General features: G+C 51.0%; 1 protein-coding gene across 16 annotated transcripts in view; it reads left to right on the top strand.

Moving 5' to 3' along the window:
* Positions 1-20,615, top strand: part of DYSF (dysferlin) — a 214,406-nt gene that overhangs the window by 22,364 nt on the left and 171,427 nt on the right. For all 16 annotated transcript variants that reach the window (XM_055122406.1, XM_004609122.2, XM_055122407.1 and 13 more), the window contains exons 2-3: positions 8,396-8,451; positions 9,598-9,689. In XM_055122406.1, the coding sequence (XP_054978381.1) occupies positions 8,396-8,451; positions 9,598-9,689 (148 nt within the window). The remainder of the gene's footprint in view (positions 1-8,395; positions 8,452-9,597; positions 9,690-20,615) is intronic.

Genomic DNA, 20,615 nt, shown 5'->3' on the forward strand with positions numbered 1-20,615 from the left:
TTCCTTCCTTCTTTCTTTCTTTCTTTCTTTCTTTCTTTCTTTCTTTCTTTCTTTCTTTCTTTCTTTCTTTCTTTCTTTCTTTCTTTCAATCTCTCTCCCTTTCTTCCTTTCTTTCTTTTTCTCTTTCTTTCTTTCTTTCTTTCTTTCTTTCTTTCTTTCTTTCTTTCTTTCTTTCTTTCTTTCTTTCTTTCTTTCTTTCTTTCTTTCTTTCTTTCTTTCTTTCTTTTCTTTCTTCCTTCCTCCCATCCCCCTTCCATACTGGCTGCACTTAGGGAGCACTCCTGGCTCTGTGCTTCTGTGCTAGAGGGCCCATATGGGGTGCCAGGGATTGAACACAGATTGGCCATGTGCAAGGCAAGCGCCTTTCTGTGTGTCCCAGTGGGAAATTTCCAAGAATGCAGACAATTCCGCCCTGGCAGGGCAGGTTCATTCTCTCCTCAGAGTCAGTCCAGTCTGCAGGTTACCCCAGAGGAGGGTTCTCAGAGGGCCCTGGCCCCCAGTTCTGGGGAGAGCCGTCTGGGGAGACCACCTCGTGGCCTGCCATGGGAGCCCTCCGGTTCTCTTCCTGGAGTCCGTTCAATCATGCACGAAGCCACTTCTCATAAGGCCGAGGCTAATCATCAAGGGCAGGACAGGCCCTCATCCACGAGGAGGAAGGAACTATTTTCTTAACTGTTTCCTAATTAGCAGCGTGCCCTCCCTTTCCTTGGCGTCTGGGAAGCCCGTGATGGTGCCGTGTCACGGCTACATGCCTTTCCTGCTCCTGTTCGTGCCGCAGCACCCACGGCTGGCCCTGCCCTGCCCTGCCCTCACCCGCAGGGCCTTGGCGCTGGGCCATCTCACTCCGTGAGGGAAACCTCACAGAGAACCTGGCCGTTCCTCATCTCCAGGGAAGGCAGGAAATGGAAAACGTTTCAAAGACACTCGGCCTGGAGCTTGGCCCATAGACAAGGCTCATTCCCGCCCCCCGCCCCCACCCCCACCCCAATCTACTTATTATTTTGAAGTTCGTACTGCTTGGAGCCCCAGGAAATGAGTTTCCAAAGGGACAATTCAGAGCCGCCGATGGAATTTTCCAGGTTATTATGGGATGTCTTGGGGAGTCGACAGGGGAGGGGAGGGGAGAGCACTGGGCTATAGCATCTGAGTGCCCTGAGAGCCTTCTCAGCAGCCACTGTAGGGGGAGCTCGGCTGAGAGACCTTTGAAGCCCTTTCCATGGTCACGGTGGCTTTTTTTTTTTTTTTCTTTTTGGGTCATGCCCTGAGGTGCTCAGGGGTTACTCCCTCAGAAATTACTCCTGGTGGTGCTCAGGGGGCCATATGGGATGCTGGTGATTGAACCCTGGTCGGTCGCATGTAAGGCAAATGCTCTACCCACGGTGCTATGGCTCCGCCCTCCCTCCCCTCCCCGCCCCCCCCCCAGCCCTGGATATTTCTTGACTGGCTCACATCCATGTGTCCGGCCTCTGCTGGAACCCTGCCTGTGTAGTCCACCACGAGGGCTTTGGTCTGGGTGGGCTTGGACCATCTTTGAGAATATAACTGGGGCCCCTCCAGAGTGCTTCCCCACACACTGGGCCTCCCGTTGTCTGTTAAGAAGCCGCCATGCTGTTGATCCATGCTTCTGGTGTCCCCGGCAAAGGGAGATCCTAGCCTGTAGGGTGAGCAAGTGAACTTGCAGCCAGTTAGGGGATGAGCAGGACCCATTCTGCACCCAATTCCAGATGCCTCCCCATGTGCTAGGGTCCCTAGCATGATAAAGACGTGACGTCTACTCTCTGCAGCCCATAGTCCAGCTGGGCAGACAGACATAGGCACTCACCGTTAGCCTCTGTCTGATACGTGTGGCCACAGCTTGCTTCATCTCTGGGGCAATCAGAGGAGAAACTCTGAGTGGGGTTTTAAGCACCAGTAGAAGTTTATTAGAAGCACCAGCGTGACACCCAGAGCACAGTGATACCAACTCACATTTACTCGGTGCTGCGTGCCAGGCGCCTCACTCATCCTGGCCTGCTTGATTTCCCCCATGTGATAAGAAAATAGTGCCTGCGAGGTTCAATGACTTATCTGAGAAGTTCTCCAAGTGTGGCAGGTCTTTGTACAGTGACACAAAGGAGCTTCCCCTTTCCCCTGGGCGGCATCTGCAGGGAGGTTGGGGGGACGTGCTCCAAGGCGCCTCCATATCAGCCAGGGCCTTCACACCAACTTGTCCAAGTCACGGCATTCTTTTTTTTTTAAAAATAATTTTTTTTTTAATTGAGTCACAGTGAGAACAGTTATAGAGCTTTCAGGATCAAGTCTCAGTCATATTATGCTCAAACACCCATCCCTTCACCAGTGCACATGTTCCACCACCAAAACCCCAGCATACACCCCCCCACACACACACACACACTCCTCCCCTGCTTGTGTGGCAGATAATTTTCACTTTACTCTCTCCTTACCTTGATTACAGAAAACTCACTATCATTATTTGGAGTTTTTGGAGTTTTTCTCCCAATGGTCAGACCTGTCAGAATGACATCATTAGATTGTATGTTTTCTATTGTTGGTAACAAAGAGCATATGATGTTGCACGGTCATGAAAGTGGCCGCCCAGTTTTGGGATTTTGGTATTAAGTCCAGAGGTATTTCTGCCAGCAGCCGCCGCATTCCGAGATTGGTTTGTGTGCCTCTGGGATCATGGCTGTTCAGGAGCTGGGGAGCTGTTTGTAGGCAATGCTTGGGGTCTCATTTGGGAAGAAGGTAGGGCCAGTTCTGCCCCCTCACCCTGTTCTCGAGATTCCCCATGCGACCCATCACTGCAAGCTCCTACCTCTCTGTCCAATTGGTTCTGAACGGTGGCGGTCGCCATGCTGCCGCAAAGGGGAAAAGGCAGAGGGACAGAAACCCTTCTCCTCCCGGGGCTGCACGGGGCCGTAGCTTAGTTCACAGTCCAGGAGTATATCTGCCAGCAGCCGCTGCATTCTGAGATTGGTTTCTGTGCCTCTGGGATAATGGACACTCAGGGGTGGGAAAGCCGTTCCTGAGTAGTTTTTTTTTTGTATATTAGAAAAGGTCGCATGGCTGCATAAGCGGCCCCGTGGCTTGGAGAAATATCCCAGTCCCACATACCGGAACCGTGTTAGTAGAAGCTCAGTGTTGCTGGGACTCCATCTGGAGAAGGCGGGTTGGTTGTACCTTCTCTGCCTGGCACCCTGGTGTTGTTGGCCTGGTCTGGGGTCTGGAGCATTCTCCGGCTTGCAGTGCCCGCCGGCCTGGATTCTTCACTGCTAGGTGCGGCAAGATGGCACTGAGGGTGGGTTGAGGACGAGTCACGGCATTCTTGACCCTCACGAATTCACAGACAGAATCAAGCCTGTCTTATTAAAGAAGGTTTCTGGTGAAAGGATCTAATTCTGAATGTTACTGATCTCGAGCCTGAAGACATGTATTTGTAGTGGTTTATTTTTTAGGGGGAAGGGGCATGCAGGAATTGGATTCAGGATCTCCTGTATAGGTGAGGCTTGTGCTCTGCCACTGAACCACATCTCTGGCCCCTGTACTGTGTGTGGGAAGGGGCAGTATATGCAAAGAATTCCTGTGCTCACTGGGAAATGGCAGCTATTACCAGGAAAGCATTTGTGTGTCTGAGTTGCCAGCTCAACTAGCCATCTTGGAGTTTTCTCAAACGGTGCTGTTTGTTGGTGGAGTGGAGGACAAACCAGGATGATTCAGAACCGGGCATTTGGTGGATGTTTTCTCGATAACATCCTCATGAGCCTGTTGCTTTGAGGAAAAGAGCTGACATTCATCACTCATGGCCAATCTTAAGATTGGAGCTTTCAGGTGAAAACTGTAATTTTAGGAAATGTGTGTCTTCCAGCTTCCCAGTACAGATGCTTCCTGACTTATATTGTTCTACTTACAAGCTCTCACTTTACAGTGGTGTAGAAAAAATATGCTTTCAGTAGAAATTGGACGTTAGGTGTCGAATGTTGATCTTTTCTTACCTTCTGATGGTGCTGGACAGGGACAGTGGGCTTCAGCACCTGTCATTGAGTTTATTGAGTCACTGATGAATAGGTTTTGGGCTACCAGGTCAACAGCCACTCTATTATCACCTTCAATGCAGTATCTGGCAAACTGTAGGAGATTAGCTGTACTTCCTTATACTTTGGCTGTAGAGATAGTGCAGGGGATAAGGAACTAGCAGTACGTGTGGCCAACCCAGATTCAATCCTCAGCACCATGTACACTCCCCTGAAAACTGCCTAGAGTGATCCCTGAGTGTAGAGCCAGGAGTAATCCCTAACAAAAATTACCAGGGACCAGAAAGATAGCACAGAAGATAAGGTACTTGATCTGCCTGTGGCTGACACTGGTTTAAATCTTAGCACCACGTATGGGCCTCAGATCTCAGCCAGAGCCAGGAGTAAGCCCTGAACACTGCTGGGTGTAGCCCCCAAACAGCTCCCACTTACCCCCCCCCACACACAAAAGCTTTGTATAGATGATTTTGGCCCACTGCAGTCTAACGTATGTATTCCGAGCATATGAAAGGCAGGCTCAGCTGGGCTGTGTTGTTTGGTAGGGCTAAGTGTATTATTGCATTTTGACTTCAGATATTTCCAACTCGTGATGGTTTTGTCATGAAGTGACTTCATAATAAATGCCTGGAGAAGGATCAAAATTGAGTTATGGTTTCTGATATAGATAGTATTAACGAATGCAAGTTTGGTATTGTATAATAATGCAGGTAATTTGGAAGACTTATATAACTCAATGAATGAAAATGATCTAAATCATCAGTGAAAGGCTTTATGCAATCATACTTGGATTAATTATTTGTTCAAAATGAAAGATAGACTATGGTCTTTAATATAACAGGGTTAAAAAACAGTCATTAATATGACTCAGAATTTGCACTGCAGCTAAGTTTTAGAAGTCTAAGAAATGCAGAGCTGGAGTGATAGTACAAGCGGGTCGGGTGTTTGCCTTGAGTAAGGCTGCCGTGCGGGCTCTCCGGCAAGCTACCGAGAGTATCCTGCCTTTATGGCAGAGCCTGGCAAGCTACCCATGGTGTATTCGATACGCAAAAAATAGTAACAAGTCTCACGATGGAGACATTACTGGTGCCCACTTGAGCAACTTCATGAACAACGGGATGACAGTGCTACAGTGCTACATTGTTCTTTTGATATGTCTTAAAAATATGTAAACATGTCCTGGGTTTATTGTTGTCAATTTGAAGCTACCAAATCTTAATAAGTTTAATTTTTTTTCTGCTTTTTGGGTCACACCTGGTGATGCACAGGGGTTACTCCTGGCTCTGCACTCAGGAATTACTCCTGGCAGTGCTCAGGGGACCATATGGGATGCTGGGAATTGAACCCTGGTCAGCCGCGTGCAAGGCAAATGCCCTACCTTCTGTGCTATTGCTCCAGCCCCAATAAGTTTAATTTTTAAGTGCCCCAGTCTTGGTTTCTTTGCCCCCCTTTCCTTGTCTTTGATATTGTGGTGACTGGGGCTCATGTGCTCACATGGTCCTCGTGTTGGCTGGGGGGTCACATGCTCATACACGTGCTTGCGGGGGGAGGGTTGCACTCTTGAGTTGGGGTGCTCCTGCAGTCTGTGTTACCGTGCTCACATACATATCCATTAGGCATCTCACTTCCTGGTCTCTCACTTGAACATGCTTGTTGCAGTGATGTTTGCCGGGGGTTGTGCACTGTCACACACCGCCTCAGGGGTCTCCCACGGCGGAGCTGTAGGGATGGTGCCAGGCATGTGAGGGGCTCCAACTCCCAGCCTCACATTTGCAAGGCAGGTATTTTGTTTGTTTTTGCACCATACCTGGCAATTCTCAGGGCTTACTCCTGGCTTTGTGCTCAGGGATCATTTCTGGCAGTGCTTGGGGGACCATATGTGGTGCTGGGGATCGAACCAGGTTGGCCCGATGCTCTCTCTCCAGCCCAGGGAAGGTGCCTTGCATCTCTGAGCCATGCCCACGCAGCCCCCACAGTCTTCATTGTAAATGCAGTGAAAGCCAAGAGATGGGTCTCATTCGGGGTCTTCTTATTTAGGGTCTTCCCATTTTGGGGTCTCAGGAAAGGTTGAGACCTGCTACCTTAAAGCCCCCCAGAAACTCAGTTTTCTGGTGGTCTGCTTCATGCCAAAGCCTGTGTGCCTTCTTATTCCAGGGCTTTCAACAGGCTGTAGGAGTGGTTGGTGACACCAGCTTGGGGGGATCACCCTCATTTTTCAGTCATGCAGCCTTTGCAGGCTCGGTCATGCAGCCTCTGCGAGCAGAGGGTCTGTTCTCTCCTCAGATGATCCTTCATAGCTCTCCTTAGCCCTTTCTCCCTGCCTGTCCTCCCACCAGCAGCCTTGTTTGTGTCCTGGCTGCTAAACCAATGACTCCTGGTCTTTCTCTTCCCCAAGCTTAAAACGACCCCTGTCCCACTAACCCAGGAGGTTGTGCCGTGGGGAACTGGATAAGAGCTACAAGGCTCAGCTTTGGAGGAGGACTCATCATCTGGAGAGACGTTTCCAGAAGCTTGGGGGGCTTTCAAGTCCAGGTGGGACACTCAAACTGAGACCAGAGGCCTCTCCCAGACGCTGTGCACAGGTGGTGCTGAACTCAGGCACCTCAAAGGTCCATCCCGAATATCTGTTTTGTGTCTGGTGGAATTTTTTGCTTTTTTTGCTTTATTTTGTTTTATTTGTGTTTTGCACTATACCTGGCAATGCCTCGAGGCTACTCCTGGTTCTCCACTCAGGAATTACTCCTGGTGGTGCTTGGGGGACTGTATAGGGTGCTGGGGATTGAACCGGCACCCTGTATAGTCATGGACAAGGCAAGCACCTTATTGCTGTGCTCTCACTCTGGCTTCCATTCTGGTGGAATTTTTTTTTTTTTTTTTTTTTTTTTTGCTTTTTGGGTCACACCCGGCAATGCACAGGGGTTGCTCCTGGCTCTGTACTCAGGAATTACCCCTGGCGGTGCTCAGGGGACCATATGGGATGCTGGGAATCGAACCCGGGTCGGCCGCGTGCAAGGCAAACGCCCTACCCGCTGTGCTATTGCTCCAGCCCCCCCATTCTGGTGGAATTTTTTATCTTCCACTGAGCATGGGGCCTTTGTGAAGCTGCTGGGAATGTCAAGCTCCTCTGTTCTCACCCACCCTTCATGCCAGGACAAAAGTGACATTCAGGTGGGGCATTGTGGGTCCAGTTTCAGCCACCAGTGCATGAGGATCTGCTCCTAGTCTGCATGCTTGCGACCCTGTTCTCATGCTCATGTAGGACCCCCAAGACATCATGTACTTCAGACAGACCCACCATGGCCACGCTGAGGGGATTTAGAAACTTTATCACTTGTATCACTTGTGTTAAAAACCATGACTCTCTGGGGCTGGAGCAATAGCACAGCGGGTAGGGCATTTGCCTTGCAAGCGGCCAACCTGGGTTCGAATCCCAGCATCCCATATGGTCCCCTGAGCACCGCCAAGGGTAATTCCTGAGTGCAGAGCCAGGAGTAACCCCTGTGCATCGCCGGGTGTAACCCCAAAAGCAAAAAAAAAAAAAAAAACATGACTGTTTTCTGTCTCTGGATATGCTCATTCTGGACATTTCAGAAAAACGGAATCCTATAATATGAGGAAGTAGGTGTTGGTAAAAAGGAAAAGGAGGGGCTGGAGGGAAGGTTCAGGGGTTAAGGAGTTAGGGCGATGACCCTGGTTCCACCCCTGACACCACACTGTCCTAGAGCTTTGAGCATCGAGCATAGCTCTGGCGGTTCCTGAGCACCTCGAGGGTGCACTGCACCCAGATCAAAGGAAATGAGATTGTTTCTTGGTGAAAGTGATTAAATTTTAGAAATAATAAGGGCATTTACAAGTTAAAGACTTTATGTGGGGGCTGGAGCAATAGTACAGGGGGTAAGGTGCTTGCCTTGCATACAGCTGACCTAGGTTCTATCCTTAGGATCCCCTGAGCACTGCCAGGAATAAGCCTTGAGCATCATCTCTGGGTGTGCTCCAAAACCAGAACCAAAACCGAAACCAAACAAAAACCCAAAACAAATTAACTATAATAAAAAAAAGAGAGAGAGAGAGAGAAAAGAAAAAGTAGGCAACTTTATGTAGACATCGAGGGATACAAGAACAGACTCATCCAAAGAGTTGGTCTGGGTAAGAGTCAGCCTCTCCTGATGGGGCTGCCTGAGCCAAGCAAGGTTGCAGGGTTGGTGTGGGGCCTTCTTTACAGGCTGTGTGTGTGTGTGTGTGTGTGTGTGTGTGTGTGTGTGTGTGTGTGGTGTCTCTGAGAATCCATATGCATTTGCATTTTCTTGGTGGACGAGCGGCAGGGAATGTCAGAACCGGTGCCCACTGTTTCTTTGTGTCATTTGTAGGGGTGAAGAAGAGAACCAAAGTCATCAAGAACAGCGTGAACCCTGTGTGGAATGAGGTATGCGGGTGTCCCTGTCCTCAGTCTGTTCTCTCTGCATCATCAAGGTGGTGGGTTCCCAGTCCCAGGGGGTGCCAGCTGGCGTCTCCTGGTACTAGCTGAGGGAGCGGCTCGTAGCCTGGCTTGCTGGGCCAGGAGAGATGTCTCCCTTATGGGATGCCGAGTGTGGCGGTAGAGAGACCAGGCTGTCCAGGGGCCCTCTGGCCTGCCTGGTCTCCCTCACACAGCTCTCCTCCCTACAGCCCTTTCTGGTCACCTAGGTTCTCCTCGGGCTCTTCTTTTTTTCCTTTTGTTTTCGGCCACACCCGCTGTGCTCAGGGATTACTCCTGGCACTGCTTGGGGGGCCCAGGTGGGCTGTGTTCAAGGCAAGCACCCTGTCTGCTGTGCTCTTTCTCTGGCACCTGTGCCCCCCGGTTCCTGCTGGCCACTGGGCCCTCAACCAAAAGCCTGTGGCTCCCTGTCCTAACTTGGAAGTCGCGGATGCCTGGAGGGGCTGTGGTTCAGAGGCACAGGGCCCCTTTGCTCCAAGGAGGGTCCTGATGCCTCTGAATGGGTATATCCAGCTTGGCACTGCTGTCATGCCTCTGCACTAGCCCGTGGATCTGCTGTCTCCGGTACAGTTTCCTGGTTGGGTAAACAGAGTTTCCTTTTCTTTTCTGCTACATTTCTGTTTCTCTGCTGTTTTAATTTTAAAGCTCTGAAGTTATGCTCTTCATTCATTCATTCATTCATTCATTCATGTGCTCTTTTACATGTTCATTCATTAATGTGTTTATTCATTGGCACATTCGTTCATGTACTCATTCATCATTCACACACTGCTTCTTTCATATATTCTTTTTTTTTTTTTTTTTTGGTGTGTGTGGGGCCTTTGGGCCACACCCGGTAATGCTCAGAGGTTATTCCTGTCTCTGTGCTCAGAAACCGCTCCTAGTGGGGCTCAGGGAATGATACGTGGTTCTAGGAATTGAACCTCGGTTGGCTGTGTGCCAGGCAAGCTCCCTACCCACTGAACTATCTCGAGCCCCCATATATTCATTTATCTTACTCATTCTTCCGCTCATCTACTAGCACTCAGTGGCATGTGGGGTCCGTGGTGACCCTGACACTGGGCTCAGGCTAAGATGTCTTTCCTTTCCTTGCAGGGCTTTGAGTGGGACCTCAAGGGCATCCCCCTGGACCACAGCTCAGAGCTTCATGTGGTGGTCAAGGACCATGAGACGATGGGGCGGAACAGGTGAGACTTGGCGAGGGACATGGTCCATGACCTGCAGGTTCCAGCAGGACAGTGGTGGGTAGATTCCAGAACTCGGACCCCGGGGTGCTGGTGTTTGCGCTCCCGTTTGTGAGAGACCTGCCTCTTGTGGGTCTGGCCCTGGGCCCGCGCTTGGGGAGAGGCCTGCTGCAGCTTTGGGAAGGAAGCCCTGGGCAGACCTGGGAGCCGCCCGGCTGCAGGGAAGGGGAAGGGCTGGAGTCAGGTGTGCGCCTGTTGGCTCGTGTCCTGGCCCAGCCCTCTCCCGCTGAGGGCGGCTGCACATGCAGGACGCGGCAGACAGAGTGTGCACAGGCCGGGCGCTGCGCACGGAGGCTCGTGGCAGAGGTGGGACTGGGGGGCAGGGGGTTTAGGAGTCAGGACCGCAGCGCCGCTCTGGCTCTGGCGGTGCCTTCTGCTGTGATGGTGCGTGTGCAGCAGGAAGGGATTCTGGGCAAAGGCAGAGCAGACAAAGGTGACGGGGCAGCGTCCCTAGGTGGGGATGAGGGGCCTGGGTCTCCTGGGCCGCGGGTGGGGGCATGTGATCTGACAGGCCTGTGGCCATGGGTTGGGCGGCCTGTGGACTCGGGCGCTCGGAAGCCCCTGTGGGGCAGCTGTGTGCGGTGCCCACGGCGGTGGGTTCCTTCCTGCTCTTGTGCCGACTCCTGGGGTCTGGGCCCTGGGAGCAGGCCCAGCCTTGCTGTCTGGTGAGCGGCTCACAGGGAGCCTTTGTCTGGGAACTGGGTCAGCCTGTGACAAAGCCTGGGCTGGGGAGGACAGAGAGACGAGGAGGGAGGACTCAGAGACTCGGGCGGGCCGAGGAGGGGCTCAGGCTACCAGAAGCCTGGAAAAGTTCGAAATCTTAGAAAGTTTGCCAGGGAAATGCATTGCCCAGTCTTCTGGTGATTCTGCTGGTCACAGGTATAGGACACGGTGTGTGTGTGTGTGTGTGTGTGTGTGTGTGCGCGCGTGCGCGCGTGTGTGGTGCATGTGTGTGTGCATATGTGTGCTCCTGTGAGCGTGTGTGTATGTGTGTGCATATGTGTGTGCATGCAATGTGTGCTTGTACATGTGTGTGCATGTGTGTGCATGTAAATGTATATGTGTGTGCATGTGTGTATGTGTGCATATGTATGTGTGCTTGTGTGTGTGTTTGTATGTGTGTGTATGTGTCTTCCTTTGCACACAAACTGCAGGTTGTGGGGACCCAGTGTGTCTTGCCCCTGTTTCATACAGTTTGGGCTTCAGCAGTATGTTCCTGTGCAGGGGGATGGGGCTGGAGTCGGTTCACACTGACCTGCCCTAATATTTTGTGCAAAGCCGAAGAGGCACTAGCAAGTATCGCTGGTGGGTGGATCAGTGAGAGGGATGCTGGGTGCTTCGTGGTCCTGGAAAGCTTCCTAGAGGAGGCACTCAGGCTGACTGGGAGGCAGGGACAGGCTTTATGGAGGTGATTCTGGTATTTGGGTGTGGAGGGAAACCGGGCTGAAGCCTTGGGGCTGGAACTCGGAGGCGAACCCTGTGTGCTCCAGTGAGAAGTGGGTGAGGGGTACCGTTGGGGAGGGACTCCCAGACCAGGAAGAGGGTGATAATAGTGAAACCATGCAGCTGACGTTTGCTGGAGCTTTCCCAAAGTGGTGTGTGTGCATGTGTGTGTGTGTGTCTGTGTCTGTGACCCACAGACCCAACAGTGCCTGTCGCGCTGCTTGGTTCCATGGCATAGATGTAGGTACCCTACTCTGATCATATATGTGATCCCTCCTGACTGGAGCATAATTGAGTGTCTCATGTCCTCATTACTGACAGGGAAACTGAGGCTAAGTGAGTTGGGTAGGCTCCCCCAAGGCTAACAGTGGCCGAGATGTGATGGGAGGACAGGCCTGCAGGACACTCGGAGTCGCTGAGCCCCTGTGCATGGGACGCTCGAGGGTAGGGTCTGGCTCCTTCTGCAGTCTCTTTCCTGATATGGAAACAGCTGTGGCAGGCCTCTGTTGAGGAACCGGGGTTCTGCTCTCAGCATCACGGTTAGCATGTTTACAGACCCCAGGGAAGTATCTGAGCCCTCGACAGCAGTACAGTCTGAGTGGCCAGCACATATTTTGCATCTAGGGCTGGGCTGGTCCTCAGGGTGACTCGGACAGTGGTGTCCATGGGCTGTCCCGGCCCTGAGGTCAGAACTCACACAGGAAGGCACGCCATGTTGCCTCCTGGGCTTCCCGTGTGTGTCCCCTCACTCCTTTGGGGATCCCCACAGGGCGGTTCTCCTTCACATGACCGGTTCATGGCAGAGCCCGCGTGCTGGACATCAGTTCCTCAAATGTCAAGTTTCCACAGAGCTGACTCACAACACTGCCCAGTGTACCAGGAACTTTTCATTCTTTCTTTTTATTTTTTTTTGGGGGGGGTCACACTCGGTGATGCTCAGGGGTTACTCCTGGCTTTGCACTCAGGAATTACTCCTGGCAGTGCTGGGGGGGACCATATGGGATGCTGGGAATCAAACCCGGGTCTGCTGCGTGCAAGGCAAATGCCGTACCCGCTGTGCTATTGCTTCAGCCCTGGAACTTTTCTTCTTATGATGACTTGCATGTCACTTGTGAGTTTTCCCAACATTGATCTCAATTTTGCATTTCTGTCCATTACAATGAAGGTCTAATTCAGCTAAATGCGAATTTATATTCATAAACCTCAGAAGCCGCCCAGAGGCCAGGAGCCAGACACGGCATTCTCAGGAGCTGGAGGCAGGGGCCGGCCTTCGGGGTCACCCCACCCCTCCCTTCACTGCAGTTGCTTTTTCCTTTTTGTTAGAATTTTTTGGTTTACAATACTATTAATAATGGCTTCTCACGGACATAATTCCAACACCACACCCATCACCCTGTACCCGTCTCCCTCCCTTAAGAAACCCAGCCTCCTCTCTTAAAGCCCAACCCGGCTCAGGCTCAGCCGTGCCCACCAGTTCCCTCCTTATGTTGCCTCTGGATCTCTGTTGCTGCCTCGCTGTGTACCTTTATGTGCCGCGTACGAGAGCTCGTTCTGTTCTGCGCCTTTCCTCTGACTGACTCGTGTGGTGTGGGTACCCTCAGCAGCATGCATGGGACTGGGGGACATCACTGCTGCTGTTCCCACTCCTTTGTGTGGCTGCTGTGTGTTGGGGGGTGCGCAGACCTGGATCCCTGTGATCACACCTGGTGTGTGGGCAGTGCTGAGGATTGAACTCACGGCAGGTGCCAGGCCACCAAGGCAGGTGCCACCCCACAGAGCTAGCTCCTTCCCCTCCCTCTTCCTTTCCCACCGTTAATGCAGTAGCAGTGATCATGGCACTCATGCACTTAGATGTGATGCTGGCTTTGGGTGGTACATCAGACTGACGGCAGTGCTGGGCTGGGGTGGTACATCAGACTGTGGGCAGTGATGGGTTGGGGGTTGTACATCAGGCTGTGGGCAGTGATGGGTTGGGGCTGGTACATCATACTGAGGGCAGTCATGGGTTGGGGCTGGTACATCATACTGAGGGCAGTGATGGGTTGGGGGTGGTACGTCAGGCTGTGGACAGTGCCGGTGGGGGTGGAACATCAGACTGTGGGCAGTGATGGGTTGGGGGTGTTACATCATACTGAGGGCAGTGATAGTAGGGGGTGGTACATCATACTGAGGGCAGTGATGGCTGGGGGTGGTACATTATACTGAGGGCAGTGATGGGTTGGGGGTGGTACATCAGACTGAGGGCAGTGATGGGTTGGGGGTGGTACATCATACTGAGGGCAGTGATGGGTTGGGGGTGGTACATCAGACTATGGACAGTGCTGGTGGGGGTGGTACATCAGACTGTGAGCAGTGATGGGTGGGGGTGGTACATTAGACTGTGGGCAGTGATGGGCTACGGGTGGTACATCAGACTAAGGGCAGTGCTGGCTGGGTGGTACCTCCAACGGTGGTTGCTTATCTTTGGAAGTACTCCCTGGGGGTCGCACAACTTCAGTTGTGGTTCTCATACCTGTGCTTCCTGGGGGGGTCACACCTTTTCTAGTAGTCCCTGCTCACAGTTGGCTGCCATGTGGGGGATCTCAGGGCACAGAGCTGTGACATTCAAACCACAGGCGGGGCCAGAGTGATCATACAGTAGTGTTGGATATCATTGGTTTGTCCTTTCTCCCTTGCCACAGAGTTTGGGTTTATCTGGTAATAATCTCTAAACAATTCTAGACTACATTGGTATGTCCTGCTCCCCTTGCCACTAGGAGCTTAGTATATCAGTCACGCCAATCAAAGTGCTCCAGAGTCACTCCCATTCCTTTGTTTATCTGTAACCACTTCTACCAGTTTATCTGCTCTTCCTGTAATCAAACTGTTAATTAGCAAGGTCTTAAGGTCTATCCAACACAGTAGGTCAGACACTTAATGTGCATGCTGCTGGCTTGGGTTCAAGCCCCAGCACCCCATGGAACCTGAGCCCCGCCAGGAGTAATCTCTGAGCGCAGAGCCGAGTAAGGCCTGAGCACCACCCGGTGTGACGCCCGCCAAACAAACAAAGAAAAAAAAAAACAAATAAGCAGAACAAACAGCCGGCCTCTCAGGGGCTCCCTTGATACCTGCGGGACAGGGGATTTGAACCTGCAGCCAGGCTTAGAGAGTTGATTCTTGCTTTGCTTCTCTTCTTCTTCATCCCTCTGTGATTGTGTGTGTGTGTGTGTGTGTGTGTGTGGTCCAGGGACTGAACGCAGGACTTCCCCCACCTTCATGCGCCTCTGCCCCCTTTACTTCTGGTGCCTTTGATGTTTTTGTGTCTGCTGTGAAGGGTCTGAAGTGTGGGGTGACATCCTAGACTGCTCTGCCCGCTGGAGTGGAATCTTGGGAAGCCCCGACCTCATTCCTCCGAGGAGGATTCTCAGGCTGGGAAGTGCCTCTGAGCTGCTCTGCACCCCGTCCTCCCTGAGCCAGGGGACTCCCCGGCCACCGCGGGGTGGACCAGCTCTGTCTGCGAGTCAGGTTTGAGGCGCACATGAGAGGAAGCTCGGGCGAGTCCAGCTGGCCCCTGGACTCCGGTGCCGGCGCACTTGACAGTTTCCTGTTGATTTTGGGCTTCTCAGAGCTGCTGGCAGGAAGGGGCCCTCGTGTCAGAACAGCTTTGACCCCAGGGATGCGGAGCCCCTGATACCTCATCAGGTGTTTGGCCCCCTGGGATGCTTGGCCCAGAGGTCCCTAACCAGGTCACAGAGTGGTCAGCAGCAGCTTTCCCAGCCCCTGGCGCTGGACGCTCCCGGAGGTTCAGGTCTCCTCGGCTGGGGCGGGGCTGGGCATCATGACAAGCTCCCAGCTGTCAGGCATGTGGGTCGTGCAGTCTGGGCTGACAGCCACCAGCCCGACGTTAGCCAGGGAAGATGGAACTTTTTGAGTTGATGGGAAATATTCCACCCTCCCCCTTCCCCTGGCTCCGTGTATGGGCTTGTGCAAGTGAAGAGCTAAAGCTTCTGATTATATCTTTTTTTTTCAAGGGGGGGGGTCACATTTGGCGATGTACAGAGGTTACTCCTGACTGTGCACTCAGGAATTACTCCTGGCAGTGCTCGGGGGACCATATGGAATGCTAGGAATTGAACCCAGGTCAGCCACGTGCAAGGCAAATGCCCTACCTGCTTTACCTACCTCCAGCCCCCGATTATGATATCTTGTGCACTTAAACGTCAATGGCGAATGCACACAGGGGCTTCCGTGTCAGACAGCACAGCCTCAGGTTGAGGGCTGGGGTCCAACCCTGCTGATTCTTAGGGTAACCTGGGCTTTACCAGAGATCAGTGAGCCACAGCACGTGGACTGAATGGGAAACTCTGGCATGGGCTGCAGGAATTAGCTTTTCTCTTCTCTTCTCTTCTCTTCTCTTCTCTTCTCTTCTCTTCTCTTCTCTTCTCTTCTCTTCTCTTCTCTTCTCTTCTCTTCTCTTCTCTTCTCTTCTCTTCTCTTCTCTTCTCTTCTCTTCTTTCTTTCTTTCTTTCTTTCTTTCTTTCTTTCTTTCTTTCTTTCTTTCTTTCTTTCTTTCTTTCTTTCTTTCTTTCTTTCTTTCTTTCTTTCTTTTCTCTTGCCACACCCAGCAGTGTTTGGGGGATACTTCTGGCACCGTGCTGGGGGAACCATGAAGTGACAGGGATCAATTCTGTGTCCTCTGTGTACAGAGCAGGTGCTCAGCACATCAAGCCTTCTCTCTTTGGCCCCAGGGGTTCTTCTTCTCCTTCTCCTTCTCCCTCTCCCTCACCCCCTCCCCCTCTGCCCTTCCCCCTCTCCTTCTCCTCCTTCTCCTCCTCTTCCTTTTTCTTCTTCTTCTTCTTCTTCTTCTTCTTCTTCTTCTCCTCCTCCTCCTCCTCCTTTTTCTTCTTCTTCTTCTCCTCCTCCTCCTTCTCCTTCTTCTCTTAAAAAAATATAGTAGTGGGGCTGGAGCAATAGCACAGCGGGTAGGGCATTTGCCTTGCACGCGGCCAACCCAGGTTCGATTCCCAGCATCCCATATGGTCCCCAAGCACTGCCAGGAGTAATTCCTGAGTGTACTGCCAAGAGTAACCCCTGTGCAATGCCGGGTGTGACCCAAAAAGCAAAGTAAAATAAAATAAGATAAAAATAAAAAAATTAATATAGTAGTGCTGGGAGCTTGGGGCCACACCCAGAGGTGCCAGGGAAGAGGGGATATTACACTCAGGGTCCCAAACATGCTAGGCATGTGCAGTCCTACTTGAGTTATCTCCTGCTCCATCAGCACTTCTTGAGTCTGTCCAGAGGAGGGAGACCAGTGTGGGCCTGGAGGGGGACTCTGCCGGGCTAGGGCTAGGCTGGAGTGCCTGCGGGCTTTGCTCCCAGTGTCCCCATGGATCAGCAATGAAACAGATACCACATGGCTCCTGTAATTGCGGGCAGAAATGTCCCCACTCGATAACCATAGCTAAAATTGCTCATCATGCTAAAGGTGCTAAGGCAATGATACAGTGACAGAAGAATCCTGTTGGGGACTTCTGGACTCAATGCACCCACCCCCACGAGAGATAATTTAGAGAGGGGTTTTATTTGCTAAAGCCTGATGTGAACCTCAACATAAAAGTGATATCCGTGAGCCAAGTTGGTGTTGGGAAATTTAAATAGAAAACAATTTAAATTTTTTTCAATTACAATAACAGTAGTTTCGGTAAAATGAAAGTGAAGATTAAAAAAAAGCAATGTGCTTGATTGCACTGAACAAAAAATATCACTGTATCACTGTATCACTGTCATCCCTTTGTTCATCGATTTGCTCGAGCAGGCGCCAGTAACATCTCCATTCACCCTAGCCCTGAGATTTTAGCAACCTCTCTTTACTCATCCTTCCCAACGGTGCCACATTGGAGGCTTTTTCAGAGTCAGAGCAATGAGACCCATCATTGTTACTGTTTTTGGCATATCGAATATGCCACAGGGAACTTGCCAGGCTCTGCCGTGCTGGTAGGATATTCTTGGTAGCTTGGTGGGTTTTCTGAGAGGGAGAACTAGACAATAAGAGGTTGTGTGGCATGAAAATATATACAAATTAAATAGATTTAATTTCATTTGTTCTGAAAAATATCTTTTTTTTTCTTTTTGGGTCACACCCAGCTGTGCACAGGGGTTACTCCTGGCTATGCACTCAGGAATTACTCCTGGCAATGCTGGGAGACCATATGGGATGCTGGGAATCGAACCTGGGCCGGCCGAGTGCAAGGCAAACACCCTACCCACTGTGCTATCGCTCCAGCCCCCTGAAAAATATCTTTTTATGGGAAGTCAGTATACATAGGTATTTTTTTTGGTGGTGGTGGTGGGTGATACTAAGCAGTGTGAGTGAAATCAAACTCAAACTCATTTTTACCTCTGCTCTGCTCTAGCCCATAGGCCATCTCTCAGGCCCCTAGGGAGGTACACTTTTGATTTAAATGTTCAGTAAATCTGGACATGGAAACAAAAGACTCCATGGAGTCAGAACATTCGCCAGGATCCAAATGATGCTCCCTTGATTGCAGTAACCCACAGTCTCAGCCAGGTCTGGGGGTTGACCATGCCCAAGAGATACTCAGAACACTGCATTCAGTTTGAATGGTTCAATATTGCATGTTCTTCTATCAAGAAATCATTCATTATCGGTCTGAAATATTAACAGAGAATCTAGTATTTTCTCTGTCAGCCTTACCCTAGGATGACTGTAGCTCGGCCCCCTCTAGTTAGTTATTTGTTCAGAAAGAATGACTAAGAGTAACAAATTGGATGTTAAACCCAATAAGCATATTGATAGTTTAGTCTTCACACAGAGGAGGAAACAAGAATCCCTGCATGCCTTCTCTGTGGACACTTGGTTTGTGCCCACAGTGCACCCATAGATGCAGACCCCTTGATGTGTAAAGAAACAGAAGCAGTCCTCCTAAGCATGTAAAACATTGGTATTTCCTCCGCCCTTTGCTTTCAGTTTAATTGTTGTTTCTACCATGACCAGGGTTCACACACACTTTGGTGTGGCTCCAGGGTTCCCCAGCTGCAAAGTGGGTAGAATTGCGTGTGGGTCATGCTGGGACTGAATGTGCAGCTTCATGGCTGAATCTCATCCCTGGGCCACTATATGCTCGTGTGTGTGTGTGTGTGTGTGTGTGTGTGTGTGTGTGTGTGTGTGTGTGTGTGTGTTGGGCCACACCCAGCAGTTTTTAGAGCTTACTTCTGGCTCGTGGACCAGAGATCACTCCTGGCCGACTTGGGGGGAACCATATGGAGAGCGGGGGATTGAACCCGGATCAGCCATACGCAAGGACTAATGCCCTACTCTCTGTACTGTCGCTCCGTGGGATCACTGGGATCAAAGAAGTATGTGAACATATAACACTTTTTAGATTCTTCCAAATAATGTGCCTGGCTACTTTTGATTCTTGCTAGTGTCTTGAGAGAAAAAGATCCCTTGTAATATGTGTGTATGCTTGACCACTCCTAAAATTGGGCATCTTTTATTATAATTTTTTTCCAAGACATTTTTATTGAATCACTATTGAGATAGACCCTTACAAAGCTGTTTATGATTAGGTTTCAGTCTACAGTGTTCCAACACCCATCCCTCCACCAGTGTACATTTCCCAGCACCGGTGTTCCCAGGTTCCCTCCCAACACCCCCCACCCCTCTATGGCAGGTACTCTCTCTCTCTCTCTCTCTCTCTCTCTCTCTCTCTCTCTCTCTCTCTCTCTCTCTCTCTCTCTCTCCTTCTCTCCTTTTGGACATTGTAGTTTGCAATACAGATACTGAAAGCTTGTCATGTATATCCCTTTACCTACTTTTAACACTCAGTTTTTGTCCAGCGTGATCATTTCCAACTATTATTGTCATGCTCGTGGTCCCTTCTCTATCTTACCTGCCCTTCATCCCAAACACACTTGTGATAGATTCCAACCATTGACCCGTCATCCTAAATTGGGCATCTTTTAATGTGTTAACGGCCTATTCCTAGTTTTTCTTTTATTAGTTTTGTGGGAGGAAGCACCCCTGGTGTGTTTGTGCCCAGGGCTCACTCCCTGCAGTTCTCCGGGGACAGAGTGGTGCCAAGGGGTCCAGCCCGAAGCTCCCACTTGCAGAGTGTATGCTCTGTCCTTCGCGTCAGCTCCCAGCATCTCTCCTTGTATTTTGAGTTTGCTCTCTTTTTCTTACTCACTCATAGTAGTTTGCATATTGAGGATCCGGCAGGACTATTCCCTCAGTCTGTTCCTGTGGGCCGGGGATTTCCTCCTCCAGTTGCTTTGTTGCAGTGTCATTCCCAGGCAGACCGATGCTAGCCCCACTGGGCACACAGCTTTAAGAAACAGTGATGCGGAGTTGGTGGAGGGGTCGGCGGTGGTGTTGCTATTGCTCAGCGTCCAAGTGCAGCGACGGCTTCAGCTGGCCAGCTGCAGGCCTCTCCATCCTGGAGCCCTTGGAGGCAGGGAATAGCCACACTTCACCCCACTATTGTTCTCAGCACATTCAAGACTTTTGACATATCCTGATCTGCCAAGGATTTTGGTCACCGTCGTTTGCCCTGGATTCTATCCAGCAAATGGCTGGTTTCAGAATGGTTTTTCTTTTGTCTGTCTCTGAAGTGGAAAACTCGAGTTCCCCTGGGGCAGCCCCTGAAGGATCAGGTCTTGGAAGGAAGGCTGTTAGGGGCCAGACGGGCTCTGGGAGTGTGGAATGTTCCTCTGACCCTCATTTCCTGCCCTGGCCACCAGGCACGCAGGGCTGAGGCTGGGAGGGGGCTCAGCTCCTAATGTCTCTTCACTGGGGTTCTTTTTCTTTTATTTTCCTTTTTGGGTCACACCCGGCGATGCACAGGGGTTACTCCTGGTTCATGCACTCAGGAATCACCCCTGGCGGTGCTCAGGGGATCTTATGGGATGCTGGGAATCGAACCCGGGTCAGCTGTGTGCAAGACAAATGCCCTACCCGCTGTGCTATATCGCGCCAGCCCCTTCACTGGGGCTCTTAACCCTCCCCTCAGCACGGGGGCTTGTCCTGCCAAGTTGGGGCTCTCTGCTTCCGGATCATGCCTGGCTTATGATACCTAAGGAGAAAAAGGTGCTCTTGAACCAGTGACAAAAGGGTGTGAGGTGTGATAACATGGATTTTTAGTTGGTATGTCCTTTTCTTTGTTTTCTTCTTTTTTTTTTTTTTGTCACATTGGCAGTGCCCAGGTGTTCCTTCTCTTTCTCCGTGCTCAGGGATCACTCCTGATGGTGTTCAGGGGACCATATGTGGTGATAGGGAGTGGATGGGATCGACCAGATAACGGCCTTACCCCTGTACTGTCTCTCTGGCCTGGCATGTCATTTCATTAGCAGTAACAACAATAGCAACAACAACAGTAGAATCACGTCATCTATTTATTTAAACCTAAACATATCCAGGGCAAG

This window comes from Sorex araneus, chromosome X, assembly GCF_027595985.1.
Source record: "Sorex araneus isolate mSorAra2 chromosome X, mSorAra2.pri, whole genome shotgun sequence".
Classification (NCBI taxonomy): Eukaryota; Metazoa; Chordata; class Mammalia; order Eulipotyphla; family Soricidae; genus Sorex; species Sorex araneus.